We start from the raw sequence: 21,264 nt of genomic DNA, 5'->3' as shown, positions 1-21,264 counted from the left end.
TAAAAGCAGCGTAAAACCCAACTCACTCACTCACTCATAGTGTTTGTTTGTTTTTGTTGTTCAACAATCCAGTGATTGACATCATGAACATCGATCCACGTAGTTGAGATACGATGACACACATCAACCAAGTCAGCGATCCTGACCACCCGATCCCGTTAGTCGCCTCTTTCGACAAGCATGGTCACCTGTCATGGCAAGCTTAGTTTGCTGAAGACCTATTCTACCCCGGTGCCTTCACAGTGAATGCATGTAGGGTTAATGACCACCCGATGACAGTAATCAAAATCATATGTCGCCACAGTCCCTGATCAGAAAATCCACAGTCATGACAATAAACCGATATTTAGTAATGCTGTCACAATGAAATGTAATTAGGGGCTTTCAGTACATAGCAGACTGTGCTATCTGGAATACGTACATGATAATGGTGTTAACAGGGATATCGATGATAACACTATCAAGTGTGATAAACGTTGTTATCAGTGAGGGTTGAACATTCACTTCAACACCTCACATTACTGTTGAGTAAAGATACAATAGACAATGCTTACCATTGCAAGACATGTCATGTTATATATTGAAAACGCTGAATACGAATCAATGTCTACCTAGAACAGCTGGCTGATTTCTCCCTAATGTCCTATTATTCTACAGTGCTTTGTGCAGTTTCAGCCAAGGCTTCAAATAGTTTAGCCTGTATGATTAGGGATATCGGTTGGATTGAATAAGTCTGGATTGTACTTAACGTTGAAGTCAGCAGTAGACCAACTACATCGCGGCGACTTGAAAATACTCGAGTCTCGAACAGACGTATTAGTCATTGAAAACATGAGCAGCGATCACCACTATCAAGTCATGACGAGATGCGATCAGCCAAGTCACGTTCAATATCTTCTGACAAGCATACGTTACTTCACACCACTTCTAAATTCCATGTGCAGGACAAATGTGTGAAATCCACAGAATTGTGTAAAATCAGTCCAAACAAATAACCAAACAGAAACACTTAGAAGAACTACTTAGATAGAAACATTGATAGTTAATCTAGTGACAAGGCGAGGCTGTAAGATACAACAGGTACATCTCACGGGGTCAGTGATAAATATACCTTCGGTCAGGAGAATATTATCACTCAAACTGAAATGCTGTTGACAGGTAAGGCCATCTAATCTTGTCAGATAGATAAACCACTACAATTCAGCATATTTCCTAGTATTAGAGTAAGTGTGTATGTTATCGAAGCATGCGCAGTGTTGCCATGCTGATATTCACAAATGTGACAGATGCGCAGTAAGCGATGACAATAGACACTGACTTTTGACCGGTGATTCTGGACCTGCTAAGTATAAAAGAAGGAGCACCTCTGCCGGAGACTCAAGCTTAGCTAGTACATCTCCGAGCTTCACACCATGGAGGCCAGCTTCTTACTGGTAGTCGGCGCCATACTGGCCACGGCCATTGCAGGTAAGTTCACTTTATTACGTTGTCTGAGAGATGGTTTAACACTGAAGTTAGACGAATAGGGAGTGATGGGATTGATTACATAAGGGAAACCAATCCGTTTACTGTAAAGTATATCAACGTTTCTGAATGTATTGTGCCTTGGCGAGATTTATTAAAATTATTGTGTTTATTATTTGTAAAATTGCACAGGAAAGAAGAAACTGGCACAGACAAGAAGGACATGATGATAAGACACGTTTTATAATATTATGCTATGATAAGTTATATATTGCCAAAAAATGTCTTAATTTATATTATGAAATGCTTTAATATTAGCGACATAGTATACCACTGTATTGCGATATTGAGGCTATATACTGAAAACTCCTAATTTTATTTATCATCGACATGCATCTTTAACAATGGTGTTCCAATTAGTGCAGTGAACTTACAGGAGTAAGTCTTATTTTTCGTTGTTTTTCACGGACGCCATATCCTGATGTAACGCATGTGTAAGAAGAATCAGGCCGCCTTTTCTGATGAAAATAGTTTGTTCCAGTAAAATCAATTTGTCCTCAGATTTTACCAAAACAATAAGTTCCTGTGTTCCACCTTTCACAGAATACAAATTGTTCATTTTGAAGCACTGACCGCAAATGTTTACTGACTCTAACACCCCACAATTGTGCAAGTCTTTGTTTTAAATAATGTTATCCTTATCTTTAACTACGAGTACTGCGATTCATAAGCTAGCAATTTATCTTCGGGACACTGAAATAAACTACACACTATTTGTGAAATGATGTGAAGTGAAATAGGTTCTTATATAGCGACGTGCATGCACGTGTGTGTATGTGTTTGTGTCTGCATGTACTAGTCCGGACTGATGCCGATTTATAGTGCTAACTAACTGAAATACAATGCCGCTTTTTAACATGAATACCCCACTCATACACAGTATACTGACTCCCGAGTTGACCAGTCTTGCTTTAGCCCCTTAATAACGAGCGCCAGACAAGGTAACAACAAATATAAACCTTTTGCATATTTTGGTATGACGCGGCAGGGGATCGCACCGAGGACCTTCCGCTCTCCGGGCGGACGTTCTACCACAAGACCACGGAGTCGGTTTCTTGTGAAATGAAGTACTACAAATCCAAGTCGAACTTGTACACTCAGAGCTTTATGAGTCACCAAAATAAAGCATACACAAATGTTAAATAGTGGCTAGAAATGAAACAAACAAAAATGGATTTTTCGATGGTGATGTATTTAACACGGGTATCATTGGCGACATTGCATGTGTCCTATCAATGAGTATCTCACAACAGGACAGCCCAGTAACGCTTTGATAATGTTTGAAGTTTTTTGGTCAAATCCAAATTTCAAGTGGATACTTTCTTATGCCCGGCAGTTTATGTTATGCATGGATTTATGCATTATAGTGATTGGACATTGTGTAACAATAACCCTTTTTGTGATAGGCCCTATCAGTGTGAGACAAGGAGATGAAGACATGACATCATGCGCCAAATCATGCACAGGTAAGAAACTGAAGGCATTCGCCACATTATATCATATTCTACATTTTCCAAAAATACAAAAGAAGACGCAATAAGTTACATTTAACATTGTTTGCTTCCCATCCACCTAACATTAAAGTCAAACTGGCCAACCTAAACGTTGTTATTTATAGGCACATCCAAATTTAATTACGTCCCCGGAACGACGTATGAGTTTGTGTACAACGTTCAAACACAGACGTCCATGGAGGGAGCCTCCAGTGAACGAGCGTCTCTTGGTATCCGGGCAAGTGCTGACATCGAAGTGCTGTCGAAGTGCGAAATGGCTCTACGGGTAGGTAACTAAAAAAGGCATATAACAAACATGTATACGTTTTAATTGGAAACGCATCATATAAGTGAAAGTTCAGCCAGTTGTGACAAGTATTTTGTATTTCCTCTACTCAGCTTCGCGATGTCAAAGTGTACCGATCTGATCCCTATTCTTCCAACCCTATGAAATATGCTGACGAAACTGGGGAATTCAAGAGGAATCTAGAAAGATTCCCCCTTCGATTCTCTTTCCAAGATGGCGTTGTAGAGGAACTGTGTCCAGCTGATGGTGAAACAACATGGGCTCTCAACATCAAGAGGGGTCTTCTAACTGCTGTCCAAAACAGCATGGATCGTATTGACACAGACCAGAGAGTAAAAGAAGTAAGCAGGACTTTTCCCATTTCTGACTAAAAAGGAAAGATTGATGAATTATTGTATCATAGGTATAAGTTGGACATGTGACTTATTCCGATTTTGACTTTTTAGAGAGATATTGCTGGCAGCTGCTATACAGATTACAAAGTAACCAATTCTGGATGGTACAGCACGTCAATCAAGAAAGTCAAGGATATTCTTGGATGCACCGATCGCCATGGCTACCAGAGTTCTGTCCATGCCATGCCATACAGAGTGCCATCGGTGAGTATATTTATTGAAAACTACATTTACTTTGTTTAGTTACATCCATAAACCGATATGATGTACATTGCCATTCACAAGTTGTCTTGCTCAGTATTTCCTTGTTGGATCTTCCTCAGGATATCCAGTCCATGCCACTGATGAAGAGCACACACGAAAATGACCAGGAACTGGACAAGAATGGTCGCCTTAAGAGTGCACTTATTACGGAGACACACACCTTCAGACCCTTTTCTCAGGACAACAATGGTGCCACAACCAAAGTTCTCCAGAGACTCAACTTCAAGTCTGAGAGATCTGGCGTTACAACAAGGCCTGATTTGATCGGCAGCCGTACAGGTCTGATCTATGAGCACGTTTATGGAAATGGCCAACGTGCTGAACCAAGGAGGGAGGCAGAAAACAAACTCCAGGAAATCTGCAGGGATACAAGGGAAGACGTCAGACCAGACACGCCACGTCTCTTTTCTGAACTTGTCTACATTATCAGAAACATGGATGTCACAACCCTTAATGGTGTCTACAATCAAGTCAAGAGAGGTTCACTCTGCAGTGACAACAATGAGCGCACCATGTAAGACACTTCTTGTAATTATTGTCTTAATGCAGTAAATATCAATCATGTTTAAGAGTAGCATCTCAGTCCTGTAGAGATTCTTTTTCAACAACAGCATTTAATGTGTATTGTAGGAAGTTCTTCACTGATGCCATTCCTATGGCAAGCACAGGTGCTGCTGTTCAGTTTCTGACCGAACTCCTGACTGGAAAAGATGTGACCGGAACCCAGGCTGAAATGTGGATCACCTCACTTGCACTCATTCACCATCCAACATTAGAAATGCTTGAAAATGTCAAGGTAAGACATAATGAGACATTTAACATGTATGTAACCTTAGCTTGTACTGAAGCAAAATAATAAAGATATGCTACTTGCTTTTCTGTTTGATAGGCCCTTGTGGAGTCCCCTGAATTGAGTCTGAAAGCCATGCTACCTGTGTCCACTATGATCAACAACTACTGTAGCCATAACCCAAGCTGTTCGGATGAGATTGCTGTTACGAACATCCTTTCAAGCCTAGAGAAGAACATTGACTATGGCTGCTATGTAAGAGACAATAAACTCAATAGAATTCTGATGACTTTGCGTGCCATTGGAAATGCAGGTCACTCAGAAAGAGTTGTTGACAGCATCAGAAATTGCTTCACCAAAGAAGGAAATCCAATAGAAGTCCGGGTTGCGGCTGTCGAAGCATTCCGTCGCCTTCCATGCTCTGCTGATGTGAGTTGTTTTGCTTCATAACGTTTCGATATTTACTTTTACTGTACATTGATTGACTACTGACGAATAAGAACATTGAATTGATTGATAGTAAATTCTATCCATTTCAGAGAAATGAAGTGATGACCATCTACAGAGATGGAGAGGAGGACTCTGAGCTGAGAATTGCTGCTTACCTGGCTCTCATGCGGTGTCCTTCAGAAGATGTCCTCAGTAGAATCCAAGAAACCCTTGTGTCAGAGAAAGCTAATCAGGTTGGATCCTTTGTCTGGTCTCATCTTACCAATCTGATGGAAACAGCCAGTCCACAGAAGCAGACAATCAGGCGCATTCTGGAGGACAAGACTCTTCAGAGAGAATTTGATCTGGAGACCCTGAAGTATTCCCGCAACTATGAAGGCTCTCTTTTCCTGGAGAAATTTAACACTGGTGCCATGGTTGACAGCAACTTGATCTTTTCTGAGAAGTCTTTCGTTCCTAGATCTGCAATGATGAACCTGACAGTGGATCTCTTTGGAAACTCTATCAATTTGCTGGAAATTGGTGGTCGCATTGAAGGCCTCGAATACCTCCTGGAAACCTATCTGGGGCCTTACGGCTACTTTGGTGACAAGAACTCCAACAAGAAAAACACAGAACAGGTAATTTTGAACTTCATTCAATACAGACTATCTATGTACAGCCACATTGTATAAGACACTACTCAATATACATATTTAGTGTATGAGCTGATGATAATGTTTCGAATCTACCGTCTACGCCAAATGGAATCTGTTTCAGCAGATAATCTAGACTGGTTCTTCACTAGCATTGACCATTTATATTTCCAGAGTCGAGCTGACCTTGGCAAACTTCGGGGTGCCATGTACATGAGGATCTTTGGAAACGAGATGTTGTACAAACACTTCAAGGGAATGGAGTCCTTGACGTCTGCTTCCAAGTTCAACTTCCTTGAATTTCTGATCAAGATGTCTAAGAAGCATGACTACTCCTTCACTCAGAGTATGATGATCCTGGACAGCAGCATGATCATCCCCACCAGCTCCGGTCTCCCCCTCAACCTGACCGTCAATGGAACAGCTACCATCAATTTTAAGGCCTCTGGTCAAGTAGATCTCCGCAAAGTTTCCACCAAGCCACGCAGTCTCCTCATTGATGGAACTATCCAACCAAGGTATTTTTTGTTCTTTTATAAGAACGGGTTAATGGTAGATAAAACAATAACATATACCTAACACTCAGTTATTGGTGCTAGAGAATACATGTTTCTTCATTACTTTCAGTGGAGCAATACAGATTGCTGGCACAATGAGTATGGATGCCTTCGTGACAAAGTCTGGTCTTCGTGTCTTCAACACCTGGCACTCCAGCACTGCCCTCAAGGGTCGTGTAGAACTGACTCGTGGCAAGATTCTCAGTGCTGAACTGGAACTCCCGCAACAAAAGATGGAAATCTTTGACGTCAAGTATGTAGGCTACACATCTGTCTTTTTGTGATTTCCAATGTCTTTTCCAATCGTTTGTAATCATACTGGTTGCTGGTACCAACTGCAGTGGCATTCTCCTCAGAACTGGATGTGTTTGGATGCTGCAAAAGCATCTTCATCTTGACAGTTTTATTTCTTGTAAATTGCTTGCAGGGCAGCAATTTACAAGAAATAAGGCTGATGAAAATGTAGCCTAAAATGTTGTTGAGAAAATTACTGGATTGATATAAATATGTGTTTTGCAACATTGAACATCAACTATTCTTCCGTGTTTCAGGACCACCTTCTTCTCAATTCATGGGGATCTCGAACAAGAAGAGAAACTTATCACAGAAAATCGCCAGGACTTGAAGTTGTGCACTGGTGAAAGACTTGCACAAATTACTGGTGTTGAACTGTGCAATGAATTCCACTGGGCCAATGCATCCTTAACAAATGGAGCTCCCTACTTTCCATTCACTGGTCCATTTTCCTACAGCATGACTCTTATAAAGAGAGACTCACACAGTGGCTATAAACTTCTGGCTAAGCGCACTGAGGTAAGTGTAGTTTAGTATCATACCCATAAACTAACATTGACCACATATTTGTCAGACTATTGGACAAATAAATCTTTTCTGCTTAAAGTTTCAGGAATGTTTCTATTTCCATCATGTGGATACATTATGAGCTATTGATTAAACTTTATTTCATTTCCCTATTACATATACATATCTAACCTGGTTTCTTCAGAACAAGGTCTCCAGCACAGCTCAACTTACTTTTGACACTCCTGGATCTAGAGTAAACAGAGCCCTATCCATGGATGTTACTGTCAACTACAAGAATAAGGAGTTGGAACTGGAAGTAGTTTCACCCTGGAAAAAGGCAACAGTAAGAGGTACACAAATACCTTACAAATACAATGGAAAAGTACATTTGTAAAGTACTGTAGTGTGTTTTTATGTCACCATTAGGCAATGTCATTCGTCCACCCTACCATCGGTTATTGAGAATCAAAACATATATAATTCAATAATATGTCCCCATCGCCCATATGTCCGTCTCAATGACCGTTTTTTAACTAAGACATTGTGTATCTACTTTCAGGCAATTTGGACACTGACCAAAAGCTGCTTGGAGTTGGTGGTAACCTTTTGTTGGATGACAAAGATGAGTATGGCTTAGTGGGACAAGTGAAGATAGTCAAAGGAAAGGATGCTGTGACATACAAACCACGCTTTGAGATCAGACAACCAGGGGCCAGAGTTATTCTTCTGTCTGGCTCTGTAAACACTCAGGGATCTAGGAAAGCAACCACTGACCTGTCTCTTGAAGGAATCACTGCCAAGCCAGTCATGCTCAAATGTAAGTTTATCGAAAAATTTATCATTTCATTTTTCACAGCACGTCATTTCTGAGCTGCCTTACTTCCTTATGAATGTTACAAATTAACTTGTGGTTTATGATTTCGTTCCTACAGCTAACCTCCAGAGCACCAAGAATGAAAGAAGCATGACAGTTGTACTCAATTTGGGCAAGAAAGATGGCTACAGTCTTGATGCCAGCCTCATCAACAGGAACACTGGCAAGAATAACCCCATCATCAAAATCATACCAAGATTTGTTGTCTCAATGCCTGAGTATGAACTGATCAACCTCAATGGAAACTCCCTTTACAAGCCTCAGAAACTGATCGATGGTGACATGTCCCTCTCCATCTATAAGGTCCTTCCTAAGCCACTCACAGCCTCATGTAAGTTGATTTATCGGCGTCATTCCAGAGACATGTTTTCCTTAGTAATCGATTCGTAATCTTTGTAATTACTATGATTATAAAATGTATATAACCAATGTCAACGTCTAACTGCATGTTCTATTTTATTTCATAGGGAAACTCGGAGTCAACAGTCGAAAAAATGTCGAATACAAAGGTTCAGTTAGAGTGAGATCCAGGTTCGTCAATGTCAGACTTGAGGGTGGCGTTGATCTGAAGAAGAAGAATATTGTGTCCTCCAAACTTACCGTCGACTACAGTGTTCCTGCCTTGAAGTTCATCAAACCAAATAAGTTTGATATCAGTTCCAAATTTACCAACAGAAGTACAAAGTCAACGTTGAAATATAACCTGAATGCGTAAGTACAAATCCACATTCATTCATTGATATCAATTTACAAAACTACCATCTATGTGACATTTGCAGATAAGACATTTAGGGGAAAAGGTAGGCACCAATTGTGCTCCCGTTTTTGCTGATCTGTTTTATTATGCATATGAATAAAAAAATAGGTCGAATGGGCTAAATGAAAGCGAGGAAATCTGGCTTGTAAGTGTAACTTTAGTTTCAGCTAATATAATATCGTTTACTATTTATCAAATAGCAAATTCCCTTCAAATGATGTAACTATCTGAATGAGAAATAAAAGTAGTAACATCTGGTCAGAGTCACCTTTGTAGAAAAAAGCTATCCACAAGACCGTATGACAAGGAGGGTGATTTCAACACTCCAATAGCCAACTTAATCTTTATGTCGTGCAATATTCCAACAGATATTTCAAAGATTTCTTATTCAAAGGTTGTTAGATCAGGGTAATAACAATCAATGCCTTTGTAAAGCTTTCAAAATGTTTTATGGTAGACATATGGGGAACATTTCCAAATTTGCCTTGGCATGTGTTTATGAGGTGGGGCAGGATACCCTCTCCTTCCCGCGAACACTTGGCATCATCACTGTATGATAGTGATTCATAAACACATGCAATTGACAATGTACAATTGATTCTTATTTCGTTTGATTATGGAATGGGTTGGCCATTTTTTCACAAAATCTAAAGTGTACATTCTGCCTCTTCAGAAACTTCGTGTTGAAGCAAAACCAGGACTGGAACTTCCAAACAGATCTGGACTTCACCCACAACAAAAAACAGACTGGAGGTAGCATGCAGCTGAAGTATGGAAACAAGGATCCAACTAAAACAATGTCTACTACTGTTGATATCAACCACGAAGTGGGAGCCAAATCAGCAAACGTTAAATATGACATGCAAGCTAAATTCCCACCAAAGGTATGTCAAAGATAGATAGTGCTGAAGATAATCGAGTTCTAAACAGATTCCATTTGGCGTAAAAGGCAAAACCTAAGCATTTTCACATGATTACTTTGATGCAAACTAAACACATCCTTAAGGAATTATAGCAAGCACCAAACACTACTACTATACTTGAAAATGTATTTCAATGGGAAAATATTTCTCCAATCCGAACCAACCTTCTAAAGCACTAATAAAAGATCCCAAAAAAGTATATTTAATAAACATTAAATATTTCAACATTTTGTTTAAAGTGTTTTCTGACCATATATGTGACTCTATAATAACCATGAATGAAAAACCTGTGTGGAGTTTTACATATCCATGTCTGGAAATGATAACTGGTCAAGTAAGTTGTGCTAACCTGTACTGAAGCAATTTGAACCCTGTATAATTTAAGACAGTATCTAGAATAGGAATTCAGTGTATGTTATTTTAAGTGAGTTATCTAAGCATTTCAAAACAATCATGCTATACATTGACTATTTATTCGTTTCAGGAAGTTGACATCCGACTGAAGGGAAAACACAAGCATGATAAGAACACCCTTGTGTCAAACGTGCAACTAGACTATGCTAAAGGTAAGGCAATAAAAGCCTTCCTTAACTTAAAGGACAGCAGCAAGAAGGCCATGAAAATGTCTGGTATCTTCAATTTGGACTCCCCATTCAAAGATATCAACTTGAAGACTGATCTCACACAGAAGAAAAGAGATTTTACACATCAAATCACTCTCAAACTGGACAAAGCCAAGTCGACGGTTGTCACAACTTACAGTAAACAAAAGGGAACCATCCACAGTGTGGATTCACAGATTAATCTTCATTCCATGAATCCAACAAGGGTTATGGGTGAGATAGATCTGGACCTCAAAGACTTTAGGGTTTCAGGAAAGGTGGATCATGCCAAGAAGTCCTATGGTGTTGCTACAGCCTACAAATATACCAAGGATCCAAAAGGAAAATGGTCACTGGATCTTACCTACCCAGCCCGCCACATCATAGTTGAAGTAGAGGGTGGCAAAAAGGGAACTATCTATGCTGGATCTGTTGATGCGAAATGGAATGCTGGCAATGACACTCAGAAGAAAGTAAATGCACAAGGAAGCATTGACTACAAATCAGTCAACGATATTGATTCATCTCTATCACTGAAATATCCGTCAAGAGTCCTGAAACTGAATGTTAAACACCAGGGTGGAAATACCTTGACTTCCCATGCTGACTTATCCTGGTCATCTAAGAAACAGATCTCTCTTGATACTACGTACAGCAACCAAGGGTCATACAACAGTCGGAACATTCAAGGTTCTATCAAATTGCAAACACCTTTCAGGAAGTTCGAAGAAATGTCAGCTGAAATGAGTACTGATAATCGTCCCCAAAAGTACACTTCAACAGCCAAACTGATTTGGGGTTCTCAAGGAAATGCAATCAATGGTGCCATTGTTTTGAAGAAGCCATACTCCCCCAAGGGCATTGATCTAAGAATAACAGCTAGCTCACCCTTCAAAGGATACAGACGAATGAATGCTGAACTGGAACATTCTATCTCTGACCAAAGATTGAATACCAACATCAAAGGGGCCTTTGAAGGAAGAAATGCTGAATTCACCATCTCTGCTCAAAACAAAGGAGACTTATATGATCGTGATGTTGCAGGCAGTTTTGTTCTGAGGTCCAACATTCCCAAAATGAAGTCTATCGCCCTACAAATGGAACACAAAGATGATAACAGGAAATTTGTGACAGAAGTAACAGCTGATGTAAATGGTGATCGCTATCAATATAACCTTGGTATGACACATGCTCTGACTGGCTGGCAGTACCAAAATGCTGGAGAATTAACCCTTATGGCACCAAAGATAAGAATGACGAACACGTGGACTCACAGAAACACAGGAAGGGAGTTAAAGACCACTTTGACATCTGAGTGGGGAAGAGAGCGAAAAGTTCATTTCGATCTGTCTGGAAATCATGACTCTTCTGCAAGATACACTACAACAGGAGGCATCATTCTTCAAACACCATGGGAACCTGTGAAGGATATTGACATCTCTTTGAACAATGCCTTTGGCAGAGGATATATCCGTAGCATTTCTCATTTCAAGAAGGACAAATCCACCCTTGCATCAAGTGAGATCAACTACAGGCGATCAACTGAATTGGCAGAATTTGACTTTATCATTACTACACCAGTCACACAAGACCTGAAAGGAAAACTCAACTCAAGATACAACTCTTACCCGATGTCTAGCCACTTAGAATTTGAATGGGCGCCACGCAAAATGATTTCAGCAGATGGGGCTATTGATCTTGCATCAATTGAAAATCTTGATGGTGAGCTTCGAATTACCACTCCATACAGGAACTTCAGAAACATTCTGCTCAAGTCTTCTCACAAATATGAAAATAGTGAATGGCTGTCAGATGCACGCTTAGATTATGCTCCCAGAAAATCCATTGAACTGGAATCTCACATCAACACTGGATTGGTTAAGAAGGCAAGAGTAACCCTCAAGACACCTTTTGATGATCTGAGTGTGCTGGATGCAGGAATCGAGTTCAGTGGTGGACTTATGACCTTTGACAGCAGAGCGGATTTTGAGCTTCAGCCAACCACTGGGAAGTATACTGCAGTTATGAACTGGAACTATGCCAATTCAGATGTTTCAGGAAAGCTTAGAATCGATACTCCCCTTGAAACACTTCGATATATGCAGATGATCCTCTCGAGCCAGAAACAGAACAATGGCAAGAGGCACTCTCGTATTGAGGTTGAGTACCACCCAAAGGAGAAATTGTTCCTTGATGTCACATATAAACTGAATTCACTAGAAAATATTCATCTGAATGTAATGCTCGGCACACCATTTGAAAACATTGAGCATGTTTCTGTAACTTTTAATCATGCCCTTCGCCGTCGAGGTATCGAGTCTGAATTTGATGTGACATATGCACCCTATAGACCAATAACAGGACTTCTAAAACTGTCATGGAACAATGATATTGATGGATCAGTTATGATTGCAACGCCCTTCAGAAGTTTAAAGACACTTTCAGCCTCCATTCGTCATGAAGGTGAACCAACTGATTTCAAGAGTCATGCAGAGCTTCAATTTAACAGCGATAAGACATGTGAAATGGACATTAAATTTAAACATGGAGACAGGACAAAGGGTTCCTTCTCACTGAAGACACCATTTACCAACTTTGGGGAAACCAAAGCATCGGTCTACAGGAGAGGGGGAATTAGGAGCCTGCAATCAGGTCTCACCCTGACATATGCTGATGCACAGGAAATTGAAGCCACTTTCACCAACAGATTGACATCTTCATCACTTGATTCTGTGCTACTGATCAAAGCACCTTTCACCGATGACATCCACATGTCAGTTGATCACAATGGGCAACTCACCAGCTTTACAAATAAGTTAGAAGGGTCTGTTGGTAGTACATATTCTCTGTCATCTCAAACAGGATTTACCCTGAGGAAACCAACCATCGATTTTAATACAAACCTTCGATTAAAATGTGATCAAGGTAGCAGGAACATCGGAATAACATTCCACAAAGAAGGACAAGTAAACAACATGAACAGCTACCTGACTGGAGAATACAATGGCAAGCGTATTGAAATCAGAGGAGCACTAAAGATGATCACAGATATAGATGGAAGTCTTACGATCCAAACACCCTTTGAGCCATTCAGAGACATTGGTATGACCGTGAAACATTCAGGGAATATGAACAGATTCAATAGCGAGGGTGTCATCAGGTACATGGATGGACAAACTGCTGAAGGCACTGTTGCATTCTCTCATAATGGCATAAGAAGGATTGATACTAAAGCAGAGATCAGAACACCATTTACTGGTTCCAAATCAGCTACTTACCATCACACAATGAATGATGAAAACATATCAGCTAATGCTGAAGTTCAATATGGTACAGGCAAGAAAATTACAGCTGAAGTTTCTGCAATGAAATCTCCTAAGATAGATGTGTCAGCTGAAGTCAGAACACCATTTCAATCCTTTGAGGTCTCCAAACTGATTATCTCCCATGAAGGTCCTCTTGGTAACTGTAAAAGCCACGCAGAGTTTGAGATGGCTGGAAAGACCATGACTGCTGATTCTAGTGTTATGCATGGAGAGTCAAGCAAGTTAGATCTTGTCATCCTCACAAACATGGAAGGCTATGAGAGTCTTAAGATAAAAGCAAACAGGGAAGGCACTTTGAGGAATCTTAGGACAGGTGCACAGATTTCTCTTCGTGATGCTGTCTCTGAGGTATCTCTGAACAACCGTTTCACAGGAAGACGTCTTGTTACTGCCTTTGTACTAAGAGACCCATACATACAGGAAATAACATTCAACATTGATCATAATGGCATCCTTTCCAACTTTAAAAGCCAGGTGTCTGCCAACATGGGTCGAGATGCAACACTCACAGGTAATGTGGTGTTCAACATGGAAGATCTTGCCATCAACATGGAAAGTAATGTTGCGTATACTATGGCCGGAAGTGGAAACAACTATGCCATCAAACTTGGGAAGCATGGGCGACTTGAGGACCTCACAGCCTTCCTCACAGCAAACTGCGGTGACAAAAACATTAACATTAAAGCAGCTCTCAGATCTGATGACAACATTCACGGAGAAGTCAGCGTTGTTACTCCTTTTGAAGATTTCACAGATCTTGCACTCAAGTTTGATCACTCTGGTGTCCTGAATAGCTTTTCATCGGAAGGAACTATTAGGTACATGGATGGTAAAGAACTATCTGGAAAAATCAACCACATGAACAATAGGTTGAGACGTATCCAGTCAAGTATTGAAGTGAAAACTCCATTTAGCAGTTATGAGTTTACAAAGGTCGAATACAGGCATAGAGGAGATAGCAACTCTCTAAAGTGCAATGCTGACGTTCAGTATGGGTCGCAAAGAAAGATGAGTGCAGAAATGAGTATGGGAAAGTCCATGGACAGGTATGTCTTGGTCAGTAAGCTAAGTACAGGAAGAAGGAATACATTCTCTTTGGACTCTACAGTTGACCTCTCAACATCACCAATGACAGCCACAGCTACACTTAAAACCCCTCTAGAAAACTTTGACAACAATGAAATTTCAATCAGCCATAACGGAGAATGGAAGAACTTCAGGTCCACATTGGACATGAAATCTCCACTCATTAGTACTGTCTCTGGAGAAGCTGCTCTTCACTACACATCTCCATTTGAAATGGATGCTTTAGTTTCTCTCACAGACAACCTTAAACTCTCTGTAGAAAACACGCTGAGAAGAAGCAGACAAAGATCCCACATTGTAGCTGCCTGGGCGCCAAGGAAGCAGATAACTCTGGATGGATCCTACGTATACTCAAGCAACTTTGCGGAGAAACAGTTATCTGCAGATGCTTCTTTGTCTACGCCCTTTAAACCTTTGAGACAAGCAGCACTGAAAATCCAACACAGCCGAGGGGATGAAAGGTCAACTCAGACGATTGAAGCTGACTATAACGGAGAGACTGTCCTGGATGTAGACATGGAGTACCACAAGGCAAACAAGCACGAAAGCATTATTACATTCAGGAAGCCAAGAGCAATGCAGTACACTGTGTCTGGTGAGTTTGCAGACAACAGCATCGACACTGATCTGTTTGTCAACTGGGATAGAGATGAACCAGAGAGCAATGTCAGGTTCCAAACTTCCCTCAATGACCAAAGTGGAAGAAACACCATTGATAAGGCTATGACAATCAAATTAATCCACCCTGCTAGAACACTCGGTGTCACTGGTACAATTGCCAAGAGTGGAAGTCAGACCAAGAGTGTGGGCCAACTTATTTGGAATGAAGATGCCGGACAGATGTTCTCCTATGATCTGGACCTGACTGATAAGAGTCGCAGATACAGCACAATGTACGATGGATCCCTACGCCTGGGAACTCCTGTGCGGGGATTCCAAATGGATGGTTCATTCAGCAATGCCCAAGGAAGAAAGATAGTGGATGGCACCTTCTTCTGGGATGCTGTCCGTGATCAGACGAAACAAGTTGGTATTAAAGCTGTTCTTTCTCCATCTGACGTCCAAAAGAGAGCCGAGCTTAGCCTGAGACTGCCTTCCATTGGAAAGGTGGGTAAAGATGATTTTTATTCCTTTCAGTCTTGTCAACAATGATATCCTAGAATAGCTGCAAAATTGCTGATGCGGCGTTAAGCAATGTTCACTCACTCACTTGTCAACATTGAATTTGAATTTCAGTACTGTTCGTTTGCATTGCTGCATGTCTTGATATAAGAAATTAATTAACGTAACTTATGTCAACATGCAACTGACTTGTTTTTACAGGACATCAAGGTTGACACTGAGTTGACATTGAATGATGGACGAACCCTCTTTGATGGCAAGACAGAACTCTCTTACTCTTCAGACTCCAGAAAGACTCTCACCCTCAGCTCCAAAGTTGAGGACATTTCATATGGCTATTCCAATAAGAACTACAGCATGACAGTGGCGATTTCACACCCCTACACTGATGTTGATGTGAGTCTGACATCCAATATTGGAATGTCCAGAGAGAAGTACACTAGTGGTATGAATGCCAAGTACCTGACTGCCAGACGTGAGCGTAAGAACTTTGCTCTGCGTGGTGAAATCAACCGGATCAGAAAGCAACTTGATCTTCAGGTACGGATACAATACACTTTGCATAGAAATTAATTAATTCCAATTTTGGAAACAATTCAACTTTTCTCTCTCTGTTTTATGACATAACGGTTTGGACAACATCAAAATCACACACGTAGACATGCTGGCCTCTACTAAATGGCATTGTAAGTTTCATAAGCTTGTGATGGAAAACAGGCTGGCCAGAAAGATTTCATCACTTCCTTTAACATTATCATGTATTTTGTGGATCAAAAATATTAAAAGTAGATGCGATTATGGCAATGAAAAGGAAACAGTTGTAGATGTGTATTGTTTTTGTGCACAGATGATGTCTCCTCTGACGACGATGACTCTGTCAGGAGAGGTTGACACCACCAACCCCTATCATCTCAGAATCAGTAACAATTATGGTGATGACCGCACCCTCAAATGTGTGATGACTTTTGACAAGGAGAGGAGATTTGTTGACTTCCAGACGAACTATGACCTTGGTAACTAAACAAACTGAAACTGGTTGTTGTATCACATCGCTGAAATATAAACTTTGTTGTAAAAAGTCTTGCGATTCATGTCACAATATGCGTATAGTTTAACTTACTCACTTTTATTATTTATTATTCATTATGGAACTGTGATTTTCAGATAACCCAAGTAACACTATCAACTTGCATGCCAACTACATCAACTCAACTGCAGTGAAAGCTGAACTGTATAGTACAACCAACAGCGGACGACTCACCGACAGTCTTGTTTTCGTTCGTCTTAACACATCAAGAATCCTCCACACCAGGATCTCTTGGAGACCAGAAGTTGTTCAGGAAACGCAGGAGTACTTGACTTACAAGGTCCGGAGGTTTGGTCAGAAGGCAAAGAGTGAATTCCATGACATCTATGAATCTGTTGGACGAGAAATCACTGGGAAATACCAACGAATTGCTACAGCTTTCAGTGAGGACATTGCCCCTTTCGTAACGCTCGTTGAAAGTGAGATGGCAAGCATTGAGGCTCAGCTAGATGACATCAGACGTGACATCAGGCGCATGTATAGCCGAAACGACCTCTATATTGCAGACCTGGGAGAAACATTCCTATCCACATTGTAAGTAATTGCTTTGTCTTACTATTTTTGCAGAATTGGGACTAGTTTTGAAGGAACGTTTACATTGCTTACATTGCTTTCTATATTTTCATGTTCTTTTTATGTTATATTAACAGTGAGAGCTACAAGGATTTTGTCACGGCTACAAAAGCCAGGTTTGCCAAGATCAGCGAGGCAATGACCTATTACCTGGAGGAAGTGAAGAACTACCCAATCAACAGAGAGTACCAAGAGATGGTATCCCAGTCCCTTTCTACGCTAAAGGTAAAATGCCTTGATTCTCATTCACTGGGAAATGACATCGAAATACAGTGTTGCAAAGTAACACTTTAGATCACATTAGCATCCCAACCATTGAATCTAATCATTTATTGTAAGGCGTCTATAAATTCCTTACATACACAACTTGTTCAATGAAAGTTTCTTTTTATTTTAGACTGTCATCGATTATGGTGTGACATCCGCTGTTGATATTATTGGCAAGATTGATGACCAACTGAAAGCCCTCAAGGATCAATACCAATTCCAATCTCAAAGAATCCAGGATGGAGTTTCAGGTACAAGTCTATTGTATCAGATACTACGGATCTCGACAGATCTATACAACACAATTGTATCTATATTTGTAGTTGTGATGGTGAAGAAAGTAAAATGTCGTTCTCTATACCAATATCATACATGAGTATTCCGGGCTATGTGTTTGCAGAATCCATAAACAGAATCAAGAACCACCCGAGACTTATTGCCCTGAAAGCCAGAATGTCTGACATTGACTACCAAAGGTACATCACAATGGTCCAGGAGAGAGTAAATAGCTGGAACATCCCCGAGAAATACAACTCTGTTATCTACAATGCCCGTGAGATGATCAACAGCAATCTCGCCAATGTCCTGGAACATGAAGATGTCAAACACATGAGATCTGTCGCCAACAACGTTTACCAAGAGGTAACTTGAAATATGAAAAATGGACATCATCAACTCAAGTTGTTAAACTTCACTGGGTGATATGTGTAGGTTCCAATGCTACTGAAGCACACAGTAATACCACAAAGAATATAAGTTAGCATAAACATAAATGTTCGATAAAGATAAAAGGATGCAAACGATACGTATTCTTCTTTCAGGGTGTGTGGGCATACAACTACTGGCAGGTGGAGGAAAATCTACAAAAGCACCTCAGCAGCATCTATGAGATCATCAAGGAGATGGTTGAGGAGGAGATCCAGAAATACCGACAGTACCTGAACTTTCTGGAGAAATCCAAGGTCACTGTGTGGGACCCTGAGCATGGTGAAATCCAGATGGATGTGTACCTGCCCATCCCACTCAAGTCTCTGGACTCCCTTCCCGAGGTGGATTCCTATGTTGACAGGGTCAAGAATGCTGTAGACCGATACACCCCGGACAGAGAAACCATCAAGCAATACTACGACAAGGTATTTACTTCCTGTACGCCATCGTTCACTGGTAGAGAAAAATAACCAAACAACTTGAAATAACACAATTAACACACTCAACACAAAACTACCCATTTTTCACCGTGTTTCAGTATATGCCCAACATCAAATGGAGATCTGCAAATCAAACCAAACCAAGCGATGACCAGTTCACTGAAGAGCTCAATGTAAGTAGAATTAAACAGTTCGTGGCCTATAATGTTTAAAATAGTAATAAATTCTTACTGCAACCGAACATGGGTTAAAAGTAAAATATATTACATATCACATCTGTGGCTAAAACACTCACCCGTGTAGATCCGGGTTAGAATAAGTCTTCAGCAGCACATGCTTGCCGTAAAAGGCGACTATACTTGTCATCAATTCAAGTGAAGACTATACTTGTCGTAAGGGGCGACTAACGGATCGGTTGGTCAGGCCCGGTGACTTGGCTGTGCGTATCATCGTATTCCAATTACGTGGATTGATGCTCATGATGTCAATCACTGGATTGTCTGGCCCAGACACGATTATTTACAGACTACCATCATATAACTAGCATATTGCTGATCGCGTCGTTAAACAACAAACAAATAAACAAAGCTAAATACCTGTGGCCAAGTTGTGTGCCAAGCAGCAATTCGCAGTGCAGAGTTGTGTCCCTTTGGCGTACTTGTAAAACATGTCTACTGGTCAGTGATGAAGCAGTGAGTTGGTCCCTGAGTTATTCAATGTGGACACTGTAAGCATAGAACTAAGCCCTATTCATTTGTCATTTGTTGCAGGAGTTCGTGATGAAGAAGTCACTTAGACAGCGCCGTCGTTACCGAGCCAGAAGCATCTGAACATCTGGCATGTCCGAAAATGATCTTGAGATTATTGTAATATGTTAATAATTTATTTATTTCATTGTGTATAATGTACAGTTCTTATTGAATAATCTTTATGTTCAATATATTGCATTATTTGAAAATAAAACATTGACCTGTACCCTTTTTATCCTTATCACTTCTATTAGGCTTTCTCAAGGGTAATGGCCACAACACACAATTATGTTAGTCCACCAACCTAACATATACATTTTACAGTGCTAGTAAAACACGGGCTGCAATTGAATTAACTGATTCAGAATGTTAGGTCCTCTTGAACCGTTTGACACAGGGGATATAATTAGCAAACGGAGTGTCAAAATAACAAAAATAGGCGCTGTTACTATGTTACATCCACCACATTCTATTTCAAGGAGTCTGTGTTCAGTGAAACCCAATTGGACGCCATCGTGCCCAGTTGATGTCCTCTTACTTTATGTAGACAATCCTAACAGTACCCAGCTAGAACAGCTAGTTTTCTGATTAACAGTAGCCAAACACAAAACACAGAGTATCCTAACTTGTAAATACAGCGAGTCAGATGAGTTTAAACCCGCCTTGAACCGAATTTCAGTTATGACACGGCGTGTCATCATAATGTGGGAAGGAAGTGATCCTGGTCGGGCAACAAACAAACACGTACTTCTTCATGCAAATTGTGTGAGTGGTGGGTGTAACCGGTATGGCAGGACATGTTTACCACGGACACCTGGTGTCATCAGTGATTTCCAATGATGCATGCATATATGTTCACCAATATTTCGCACACAACAATGTTAAAACCGCGGGGTATAAGAACCTGAAACCTCTTGATTGTAGTCCTTCGTGCTATCCCTGTGCTGCGTTGATGGTTGTCGTCACCAATGTAAAGTTTCCTGGTCGCCATTAACTTAGCTTGGTTTGTTTGTACATTTTTATATTAACTTTGTTCCAAGTTTGTTGTAAGTAAAAGCGACAAAACCCTTTCCATATTCATAAGAAATCACTGCTAAAAGCAATTTCGTCTATATCATGAGGATATGTTTATGAATCACTATCAAATAGTGATGATACAAGCTTTTCGCGAAAAGGTGAGCGTATCCTGCCCCAACGGTGGCACCCGTCACAAACATATGTAAAGTCAATTGAACATCTGAAAAAACACGGGAACATATGGTACAAGTTAAAATAGGGAATTGCATCGGACATCATTCGTGTCACTGATGCGACAAGTTTGGAAATGTTCTCTACATATCTACCATACAACTTTTTGAAAGCTTTACTGAGGCCTTGAATGTTGTAAGCTTGATCAAACAACTTCTGAGCAAGAGTCGTTTGATGCTCTTTGAAATCTTGGAAGAAAAAAAGCATGCTCGATTGTACTTCAAAAGTTGTGAAATGTAGAGACCAATAGCTGGAGCTGCAGGAATATTGCTCGATATAAAGG

At 40.5% G+C, this 21,264-nt stretch overlaps 1 protein-coding gene across 1 annotated transcript; it reads left to right on the top strand.

Moving 5' to 3' along the window:
• Window positions 1-1,328: 1,328 nt before the first annotated feature.
• Window positions 1,329-19,959, top strand: LOC124138779. The gene is made up of 27 exons (XM_046505644.2): window positions 1,329-1,467; window positions 2,931-2,990; window positions 3,143-3,303; window positions 3,417-3,665; window positions 3,771-3,923; window positions 4,043-4,497; window positions 4,614-4,779; window positions 4,873-5,202; window positions 5,313-5,843; window positions 6,033-6,376; window positions 6,486-6,668; window positions 6,967-7,228; window positions 7,422-7,569; window positions 7,779-8,036; window positions 8,152-8,424; window positions 8,561-8,804; window positions 9,524-9,734; window positions 10,258-15,894; window positions 16,111-16,449; window positions 16,757-16,922; window positions 17,074-17,530; window positions 17,647-17,794; window positions 17,967-18,087; window positions 18,237-18,478; window positions 18,658-18,969; window positions 19,083-19,157; window positions 19,755-19,959. The coding sequence occupies exons 1-27, from the start codon at window positions 1,413-1,415 to the stop codon at window positions 19,812-19,814; spliced, it is 11,640 nt and encodes a 3,879-aa protein (XP_046361600.2). The 5' UTR covers window positions 1,329-1,412; the 3' UTR covers window positions 19,815-19,959.
• The last annotated feature ends 1,305 nt before the right edge of the window (window positions 19,960-21,264 follow it).

The sequence above is a fragment of the Haliotis rufescens genome, unplaced genomic scaffold (genome assembly GCF_023055435.1).
Source record: "Haliotis rufescens isolate VD_foot unplaced genomic scaffold, xgHalRufe1.0.p SCAF_2, whole genome shotgun sequence".
Classification (NCBI taxonomy): domain Eukaryota; kingdom Metazoa; phylum Mollusca; class Gastropoda; order Lepetellida; family Haliotidae; genus Haliotis; species Haliotis rufescens.
This window is presented reverse-complemented; position numbering and strand designations above follow the sequence as displayed.

Bases quoted from the DNA above. Each gene is read 5' to 3' on its own strand.
- LOC124138779 (XM_046505644.2), top strand. From the start codon at position 1,413: ATGGAGGCCAGCTTCTTACTGGTAGTCGGCGCCATACTGGCCACGGCC. The intron at 3,304-3,416 runs GTAGGTAACTAA...TCCTCTACTCAG, and splicing joins AGTGCGAAATGGCTCTACGG to CTTCGCGATGTCAAAGTGTA. The intron at 16,923-17,073 runs GTAACTAAACAA...TGTGATTTTCAG, and splicing joins CCAGACGAACTATGACCTTG to ATAACCCAAGTAACACTATC.